At 48.6% G+C, this 10,852-nt stretch overlaps 1 protein-coding gene across 1 annotated transcript in view; it reads left to right on the forward strand.

Annotated features, from left to right (window-relative positions):
* Positions 1-10,852, forward strand: part of LOC118376184 (mitochondrial peptide methionine sulfoxide reductase-like) — a 100,077-nt gene that overhangs the window by 774 nt on the left and 88,451 nt on the right. Inside the window, exon 2 of the mRNA XM_052524728.1 lies at positions 6,831-6,933. Within this exon, the coding sequence (XP_052380688.1) occupies positions 6,831-6,933 (103 nt within the window). The remainder of the gene's footprint in view (positions 1-6,830; positions 6,934-10,852) is intronic.

Below are 10,852 nucleotides of genomic sequence, written 5' to 3' on the forward strand. Positions count from 1 at the left end.
GCTGGGACTAGAGATGGGACTAGGACTAGGGATGGGGTGGGACTAGGGCTAGAGCTGGGACTAGAGCTGGGGCTGGGGTGGGACTAGGGCTAGAGCTGGGATTAGAGCTGGGGCTGGGACTAGAGCTGGGACTAGGACTAGACCTGGGACTAGGACTAGAGCTGGGAATAGGGCTGGGGTGGGACTAGGGCTAGAGCTGGGACTAGAGCTGCGACTAGGACTAGAGCTGGGGCTGGGACTAGAGCTTGGGCTGGGACTAGAGCTGGGAATAGGGCTGGGGTGGGACTAGGGCTAGAGCTGGGACTAGGACTAGAGCTGGGACTAGGACTAGAGCTGGGGCTGGGACTAGAGCTTGGGCTGGGACTAGAGCTGGGACTAGGACTAGAGCTAGGACTAGGGATGGGGTGGGACTAGGGCTAGAGCTGGGGTGGGACTAGGGCTAGAGCTGGGGGCGGGACTAGGGCTAGAGCTGGGGGTGGGACTAGGGCTAGAGCTGGGGTCGGGACTAGGGCTGGGGGTGGGTCTAGGGCTAGAGCTGGGGGCGGGACTAGGGCTAGAGCTGGGGATGGGGCTAGGGCTAGAGCTGGGGCTTGTGTATGGGGCTGCATGGGATTGAGACTAGGGCTGGGGTATTGGGGGCTATGGCTGGGGTTGGGGTATAAGGGTTGTGGTATAGGGTCTGGGGCTGGGGTATAGGGACTGGGGCTGGGGTATAGGGAATGGGGATGAGGTATAAGGACTGGGGCTGTGGTATAGGGACTGGGGCCGGGTATAGGGGCTGGGGTATAGGGACTGGGGCTGGGGTATAGGGACTGGGGCTGGGGTATAGGGATTGGGGTTTCGGGACTGGGGCTGGGGTATAGGGACTGGGGTATAGGGGTTGGGGTATAGGGACGGGGTATAGGGACTGGGGCTGGGGTATAGGGGCTGGGGTATATGGACTGGGGCTGGGGCTTCGGGACTGGGGCTGGGGTATCAAATCAAGTTTTATTTGTTACATGCTCCGAATACAACAGGTGCAGTGAAATGCTTACTTACAAGCCCTTAACCAACAATGCAGTTTTAAGAACCCCCCCCCCCAAAAAAGTAAGAGATAACAAATAATTAAAGAGCAGCAGTAAATAACAATAGCAGGGCTATATACAGGGGATACCGATTCAAAGTCAATGTGTCAATGTGCGGGGGGCACCGGTGTCGAGGTAATTATGTACATGTAGGTAGAGTTATTAAAGTGGCTATACATGGATAATAACAGAGATTAGCAGCAGCGTAGGGGGGAAGGGTGGGGGTGTGGTTGGGAGGGCAATGCACATAGTCTGGGTAGCCATTTGATTAGCTGTTCAGGAGTCTCATGGCTTGGGGGTAGAAGCTGTTTAGAAGCCTCTTGGACATAGACTTGGCGCTCTGGTACCGCTTTCCATGCAGTAGCAGAGAAAACAGTCTGTGACTAGGGTGGCTGGAGTCTTTGAAAATGTTAGGGCCTTCCACTGATGTACTGGGCCGTACGCACTACCCTCTGTAGTGCCTTGTGGTTGTAGGCCGAGCAGTTGCCATACCAGGCAGTGATGCAACCCGCCAGGATGCTCTCGATGGTGCAGCTGTAAAACCTTTTGAGGATGTGATAGGGGCTGGGGTATAGGGTCCGGGGTATAGGGACTGGGGATGGGGTATAGGGACTGGGGTATCGGGGCTGGGGTATAGGAACTGGGGCTGTGGTATAGGGATTTTTTATTTTATTTTGTATTTTACCTTTATTTAACCAGGCAAGTCAGTTAAGAACAAATTCTTATTTTCAATGACGGCCTGGGAACAGAACGACAGATTTGTACCTTGTCAGCTGGGGGGTTTGAACTCACAACCTTGCGGTTACTAGTCCAACGCTCTAACCACTAGGCTACCCTGCCGCCCCATAGGATAGGGGCTGGGGTATACGGGCTGGGGTTGTGGTATAAGAACTGGGGTATATTTACTTGGGCTGGGGTATACGGGCTGGGGTATAGGGACTGGGACTGGGGTATACGGGCTGGGGTTGTGGTATAAGAACTGGGGTATGGGGACTTGGGCTGGGGTATACGGGCTGGGGTATAAGGGCTATGGTATAGGGACTGGGGTTGGGGTAAAGGGACCGAGCTGGGGTATAGGGGCTGGGGTATAGGGACCGGTGCTGGGGTATAGGGGCTGGGGTTTAGGGGCTGGGGCTGGGGTATAGGGCTGGAATATAGGGACTGGGGCTGGGGTATAGGGGCTGGGGTATAGGGACTGGGGCTGGGGTATAGGGGCTGGGGTGTAGGGCTGGGGTATAGGGACTGGGGCTGGGGTATAGCGACCGGGGCTGGGGTATAGGGGCTGGGGTATAGGGACCGGGCTGGGCTATAGGGGCTGGGGTATAGGGAACGGGCTGGGGTATAGGGGCAGGGGTATAGGGACTGGGGCTGCGGTATAGGGACTGGTGCTTGGGTATAGGGGCTGGTAATAGTGGCTGGGGTATAGGGGCTGGGTTATAGGGGCTGGTATTAGGGGCTGGGGTATAGTGACCGGGGCTGGGGTATAGGAGCTGGGGTATAGCGACCGGGGCTGGGGTATAGGGGCTGCGGTATAGGGACTTGGGCTGAGGTATAGGGACCGGGGCTGGGTTATAGGGGCTGGGGTATAAGGACTGGAGTATACGGACGGGGCTGGAGTATAGGGACTGGGGCTGGGGTATAGGGACTGGGGCTGGGGTATAGGGACTGGGGCTGGGGTATAGGGATCGGGCTGGGGTATAGGGATTGGGGTATAGAGGCTGGGGTATAGGGGCAGGGGCTGGGGTATAGGGATTGGGGTATATGAACCGGGGCTGGGGTAAAGGGGCTGGGGCTGGGGTATAGAGACCGGGACTAGGATATAGGGGCTGGGGCTGCGTGGTGAGCATTAGCATGTGTGGCGCTATAGTGGCAGGGAAAGGCAAAAGGCTGTCTGAGGGTGAGTGTTCTTTTTACCCTCTGTGCATATGGGACGGTAAGGGCCCTATGGAATGGCCACAGCAGAATGCCATGGATGCATTGAAGATTAGGCTAATATCACCCTAGCACTGCTATTCTCTCTGGTCAGTCCAGGGCTACTTACACTTTAGCCCACCACTGATACTCCACAATGCAACGATGTTAAACCTATTGTTCACTCACATCAGTGCTGCAGGATCCATACAACTAGAAATTAAGCTGAGGTAAAACGGTGACAAAGTCACTATTATGCTACATGTAACATGGGAGTCCCTGTATGCTGAAATCTATATTTTGTGAGACATTCTGGGCTGGCTGGTGAGCAGTGTGGATGTAAAAGTGATTAAATGATGTCTGTTCTAATGCATTCTCCTCACTCCACTCTCCCAGATTAAATGAGTCGGGCCCAGCTAGGCTCCACGCTAGCCTGTCTATTCACAGCACTGCCGAAGCACTCTCCCACATTCCAAAGTGGAGGGGGTTTATTGAAGCTAGCCAGGAGTCAGAGCCTCTCAGTTGGTCTTCTGCCACTCAGGCCAACACGACAGAGTTTTTACACAAACACAGACGGAGGGTTGAACGTCTTTTTCGTCTAACTAACCTTGCCAACTTTTTTTGTATGAATACAAATGTGAACGGTTCTGGAAATGAAATCCTCTAAATCGACTGTATTGTCACAGACATAGGTTGTGTGTGTATTTAAACTCACAACCGAGCGCCACAGCCCACATCACAACATGTTTCACATCACAGGAGAAGAAAAGGAAACTGAGGTTATGAAAATGTCCCCCCCCTCTGCAGCAGGGAGTTATAGATAGGCCATGCGGTTGATATTATCATGGAGCCACATAGTGCAGAGGACAGGAGCACATATACATGCACCAGCTTGGTCCTTTCAAGTAGATTTGGCCTGTCCTGGTCTAACAACCTCTAGCTCTTTTCCCTAGCCCCTAATCTCTTCTATGTAGGTCTTGGTGTACGCAAAATTATGACTGTGACTGATGAAGGATTGATGGACGGACTGACTGACAGAGAGACTGACTGACAGAGAGATTGACTGACAGAGAAACAGAGTGACAGAGAGACAGAGTGACAGATAGTGACTGACAGAGAGACAGAGTGACAGAGATAGAGTCTGACTGGGAGAGAGACTGACTGACTGAGAGACTGACTGACAGAGAGACAGAGTGCCAGAGAGACAGTGACAGAGAGACATAATGACAGAGAGACTAACTGACAGAGAGACTGACCTACAGGGAGACAGAGTGACAGAGAGACTGACTGACAGAGTGACAGAGAGACTGACTGACAGAGAGACAAGAGTGACAGATACTGACTGACTGACAGAGAGACTGACTTACAGAGAGACAGAGTGACAGAGAGACTGACTGACAGAGAAATAGAGTGACAGAGAGACAGGCAGACAGAGAGACAGACAGACATAGAGACTGACTGACAGAGAGACAGAGTGACAGAGAGACTGACTGACAGAGAGACTGACTGACAGAGAGACAGGCAGACAGAGAGACAGACAGACATAGAGACTGACTGACAGAGAGACTGACTGACAGAGTGCCAGCGAGACAGAGAGACTGACTGACAGAGCGACAGAGTGACAGATACTGACTGACTGACTGACAGAGAGACTGACTTACAGAGAGACAGAGTGACAGAGAGACTGACTGACAGAGAGACTGACTTACAGAGAGACTGACTGACAGAGAGACTGACTGACATAGAGACAGAGTGACAGATACTGACTGACTGACAGAGAGACTGACTGACAGAGAGACTGACTTACAGAGAGACAGAGTGACAGAGAGACTGACTGACAGAGAGACTGACTTACAGAGAGACTGACTGACAGAGAGACAGAGTGACATAGAGACTGACTGACAGAGTGCCAGAGAGACAGAGAGACTGACTGACAGAGAGACAGAGTGACAGATACTGACTGACTGACAGAGAGACTGACTTACAGAGAGACAGAGTGACAGAGAGACAGAGTGACAGAGAGACTGACTGACAGAGAGACTGACTGACAGAGACAGTGACAGAGAGACAGGCAGACAGAGAGACAGACAGACATAGAGACTGACTGACAGAGAGACTGACTGACAGAGAGACTGACTGACAGAGAGACAGAGTGACAGAGAGACAGGCAGACAGAGAGACAGACAGACATAGAGACTGACTGAAATAGAGACTGACTGACAGAGAGACAGAGTGACAGAGAGACAGGCAGACAGAGAGACAGGGTGACAGAGAGACTGACTGACCGAGAGACTGACTGACAGAGTGCCAGAGAGACAGAGAGACTGACTGACAGAGAGCCAGAGTGACAGATACTGACTGACTGACAGAGAGACTGACTTACAGAGAGACAGAGTGACAGAGAGACTGACTGACAGAGAGACTGACTTACAGAGAGACTGACTGACAGAGAGACTGACTGACATAGAGACAGAGTGACAGATACTGACTGACTGACAGAGAGACTGACTTACAGAGAGACAGAGTGACAGAGAGACTGACTGACAGAGAGACTGACTTACAGAGAGACTGACTTACAGAGAGACTGACTGACAGAGAGACAGAGTGACAGAGAGACTGACTGACAGAGTGCCAGAGAGACAGAGAGAATGACTGACAGAGAGACAGAGTGACAGATACTGACTGACTGACAGAGAGACTGACTTACAGAGAGACAGAGTGACAGAGAGACTGACTGATAGAGAGACTGACTTACAGAGAGACTGACTGACAGAGAGACTGACTGACAGAGAGACTGACTGACAGAGAGACAGAGTGACAGAGAGACAGGCAGACAGAGAGACAGACAGACATAGAGACTGACTGACAGAGAGACTGACTGATAGAGAGACAGAGTGACAGAGAGACAGGCAGACATAGAGACAGACAGACATAGAGACTGACTGACAGAGAGACTGACTGACAGAGAGACAGAGTGACAGAGAAACTGACTGACAGAGAGACTGACTGACAGAGAGACAGAGTGAAAGAGAGACTGACTGACAGTGAGACAGAGAGACAGGCAGACAGAGAGACAGACAGACATAGAGACTGACTGACAGAGAGACAGAGAGACATACAGACAGTTGGGGAGTCTATGATGGGCGTATGGATATGGTGCTGCAGTAGAATGCCTGGCGCTCGGTCTCCAGCTGGCTGTATCGGCACGCCTAGCTGCCATGGCAACGCACCCATGCGTGAGCACACAGCACAGGAAGGGCTTGGCTAGCTCCAGATGTTGGGCTCACTCCCCCACATTTATCCTAATCCACACACTTCCCTCCACAACATCAGGCCATCTGCAGTACACACACACACACACACACACACACACACACACACACACACACACACACACACACACACACACACACACACACACACACACACACACACACACACACACACACACACACACACACACACACAAACACACATTAGCTCAGCCAGGTGGCTCCGAGGCCCCAATGGGCTTCTTCCACCTCTGGCTTTGTCAGTTGATTGAAGAGATCGCAGCTGCTATAAAATCATGCATGAGATGAATGGGAATGTTTAAATGGGTCAGTGTATGTGCGCATGTTGCAAAAACCCCCAGGTGAATTTTCACTTTCTTTCTTTGTTTGCGATGGCAACGCTAGCTACGGTAATGCCTCTGCAGTCCTTACACACCAGACACACCAAAGTATCTCACAATGGCCAGTCATTGTGTGTATTGCATCAGTGGTGTGGAGACTGTAGGTGGATGGTGGTGTGTTTGCGCCTGTGTGTGTGTGTGTGTGTGGTGTGGGATGGACTGTCTGTGTGTTTGACTAACAGAGACCCTCTCCATTGTTCCCTGTGTGTCCTACAGCCAAGCACGATGTCAACGGCAACAGGACCGTACCACCATTCCCCGAGGGACTGCAGATGGCTATGTTTGGTAGGTGATCCAAATGAGGAGAGGGAGGAGGACGTTGGGGGCAGGGGGAGAGGAGAGGGGAAACGGGATAGGGGGACAGAGGGGAGGGTGGCAATAAGACAGTGTAGTATAATTAGTTCCCCCTCCCCTGATACTCTGTTCGGTTCAGAAAAAGACGTTCAAAAACAAAATGAAAGGAGAGAGAGAGAGGACAGGGTAGGAGGAGGGGGTGTAGAGATTAATTGGAAGGGGTGATTAGGATCTCTTTAATAAAATGCATTAGTTCAGCTCCTCTTTTCTCCATTCGGGGAGTCAAACTGCATAATCCATCACGACAGACAGCAGAGAAATCAGCCTCTTTATCTCCCGGGCCTGTGTACAAATAAGCATGTTTTAAAGCAGCCTTACATGCACTTGTGACCCGCAGAGCATTTCAAATCACAAAGCCTCCCGTGGACTACCTTAGAAGTTGCCAGTTACCCTTGACTCTACAAAAGCCTGTCTTCTATCCCCCCCCTTACCGCTGTGCCAGTGATTGGCTACGTTCAGAACTACCTTGTGTTAATACTCCAACATTCGCTCCCAAACACAAAGGTGTGTATGCGTGAGCGTGTGTGTGTGTAGGAGCCGTGTAGGAGCCTCTTCAGTCTCAATCACCTCACACACACAAAAAACCTCTCACACACACACATCGAGGCAAACTGCCTGAGCCCCACTCAACTCTTCAGTACTGCGTGGTGAGAAAACGGAGTTCACCAGTCATTTGGTTTCTCAGATAAATCACTCCACCCAATCGGGGGAATGAATGGCTGTGGATAACCGTTTTTAAGCCGTACCCTAATATATTTTTACTGTTTTATTTGGTGGGGGAGTATTACTCGGTGCTAAATGTTTACAGTGGGTATTAGTTTTATATCAGTTGTTTTTACAGGCCCAGGAACACTATGATTTGATTAGACACTAAATCCAAAGCTGGGACACAGGTCCAGACCTTAATTGAGGGGATTGAGAGCAGACACGAGGTGGATGTGTTCCCTGCTGACAGACTATACACCTCAGTGTCGTGGGAGGGTTTTAATGGGTTGTATCAGTGTGTGTGGGCTGTTGTATTCATTTCACACCTAAGAGAGGTATCGAGACCAGAGCAACATCGGCCAATAAACAAGGTGCATGAGAGCCCAGTCAGCCAGGGTATGACATAAAACATGTGTACTAGAGGTCGACCGATTATGATTGTTCGACGCCGATACCGATTATTGGAGGGCCAAAAAGGCCACTACCGATTAATCGGCCGATTTAAAATATATATATTTGTAATAATGACAATTACAACAATACTAAATGAACACTTATTTTAACTTAATATAATACATCAATAATATTAATTTATCCTCAAATAAATAATGAAACATGTTCAATTTGGTTTAAATAACGCAAAAACAAAGTGTTGGAAAAGAAAGTAAAAGTGCAATATGTGCCATGTAAAAAAGCTAACGTTTAAGTTCCTTGCTCAGAACATGAGAACATATGAAAGCTGGTGGTTCCTTTTAACATGAATCTTCAATATTCCCAGGTAAGAAGTTTTAGGTTGTAGTTATTATAGGAAATATAGGACTAATCCCAGAGCTGACAAGGTAAAAATCTGTTGTTCTGCCCCTGAACAAGGCGGTTAACCCACCGTTCCTAGGCCATCATTGAAAATAAGAATGTGTTCTTAACTGACTTGCCTAGTTAAATAAAGGTGTAAAAAAAACGATTGTTATGAAAACTTGAAATCGGACCCAATTAATCGGTCATTCCGATTAATCGGTCAACCTCTAATGTGTACTCTACATCAGCCTAATACTACGTCTGAAATTGCCACTGGTTCAGGATTTTATTCCCTTCATCCACTCTTCTATTTATTGCATTTTTCCAACTATCCATCTATGACTGTCCGTCCGTTTCTGACTTGAGGTGTGCTGTCTTAAAGGGATGGGATGTTTCTGACTGGGGTATGTTGTGTTAAAGGGATGGGATGTTTCTGACTGGGGTGTGTTGTGTTAAGGGGATGGGATGTTTCTGACTGGGGAGTGTTGTGTTAAAGGGGATGGGATGTTTCTGACTGGGGTGTGTTGTGTTAAAGGGATGGGATCTTTCTGACGGGTGTGTTGTGTTAAAGGAGATGGGATGTTTCTGACTGGGGTGTGTTGTGTTAAAGGGGATGGGATGTTTCTGACTGGGGTGTGTTGTGTTAAAGGGGATGGGATGTTTCTGACTGGGGTGTGTTGTGTTAAAGGGGATGGGATGTTTCTGACTGGGGTGTGTTGTGTTAAAGCAGGGGTGTCAAAGTCAAATGGACGGAGGGCCAAATAAAAAATTTAGCTACAAGCCGAGGGCCGGACTGTTCGAATGTTCATTGAAAAATTTTTAAATGACGCATATAGTCTAGTGAACCTAATTGAACCTACTGAAAACCTAACAAATATATTCCAATATGATCAGATAAATAAAGCAATATTTTCTTATGGCTCTGTCAGTAATCTTTAATTTTCAACAGACACAAAAGACAAATTTCCTTTATATAAAAATCCCCATAACATGAACATTAAATGAAAGAAACCGGTATTCAAGGCACCATCAGTAGCCTATATTTTCTATTTTAGCAAAAGTGGGCTAAATTTACTTCAAAGAAAAAAACAATAATAGCAATTTTCTATCATCCACTCAACTGAAATATTTTTAAAATATAATTGGATTGAAATACAATAAAATAAAGTGCAAAAATCTATTAATCAAAAACAACACTTTGTTTAAGGAGAAGTAACATGCAGTGAAAACAAATATTAAACTTTAACTTTTAAACTTGAACTGAGTAAAAACTCTAAATATGTGATTGCACAGTAATGTTCACTTGTTTGAGGTTGAGGGTGATACTTGGTGGTGTCCCATCTTTTCCACAAGTTCATCAATGTTCGGGGTAAGGCTCTGAGCTGAGGAAATCCTCAGAATTGAGTGGAGGTGTTCAGCAGTAAGTCGACTTCTGTGTGATGTTTTGTTCAAGTTCATCAAAGAAAACAGTTGTTCACACAGGTATGTGCTGCCAAACATAGACAACTTTTGAGCAGCCTGGATGCGCAGCTGGGGCATTGTGTCGGGGAGGAAACGGGCGAACTCCGCAGCACCCACTGCCGCATATTTTGCCCTCAGTGCATCATTGCATTGGAGGTCAATCAACTCCATTTGGAGGTTTGGTGGTGAGCTTTCCACGTCAACAGCAAATGGGTTACCGAGCAGTTCCAACCTGCTTTTTGTGCTTCAAAGTCAGCAAATCGGCGTCGAAAGTCAGCGGCAAGCATACCTATTTTATCAGCCAACTGTGCGCTCGGGAACGCACTGGTAGAGAGCTTCTCTTTCATGGTCTGGCAGCTGGGAAAGTGGCTCAAATTTTCTTTCCGCATCTGCGTCTCCCACAGAGTCAGTTTGGTTTTAAATGCCTTCACTGTACTGTACATATCAGAGATGACACGATCCCGACCCTGCAGCTGCAAGTTCATTGCATTCAGATGACTCGTAATGTCACACAGAAAAGCCATTTCACACAGAAACATTTCGTCTCGGAGTTGTGTTGTGTCTTTCCCTTTGCTGTCCAAGAACAGACAAATCTCCTCACGAAGCTCGAAACATCTTTGAAGCACCTTTCCCTGGCTTAGCCATCGCACCTCTGTGTGATAAGGCAAATCACCATGCTCCGTTTCTAACTCCGTCAGAAATGCCTTGAACTGGCGGTGATTCAAACCTTTGGCTCTGATAAAGTTAACTGTGCGCGTGATGATGCTCATTACATGCTCCATTTTCAAGGCTTTACCGCACAACGCTTCCTGGTGTATGATACAATGATAAGCTGTCAGCTCACCTGTCGCGTTTTCCTCTTGCATCTTTTCCCGTATCTTCGCCACCA

Source organism: Oncorhynchus keta, chromosome 8 (genome assembly GCF_023373465.1).
Source record: "Oncorhynchus keta strain PuntledgeMale-10-30-2019 chromosome 8, Oket_V2, whole genome shotgun sequence".
Classification (NCBI taxonomy): Eukaryota; Metazoa; Chordata; class Actinopteri; order Salmoniformes; family Salmonidae; genus Oncorhynchus; species Oncorhynchus keta.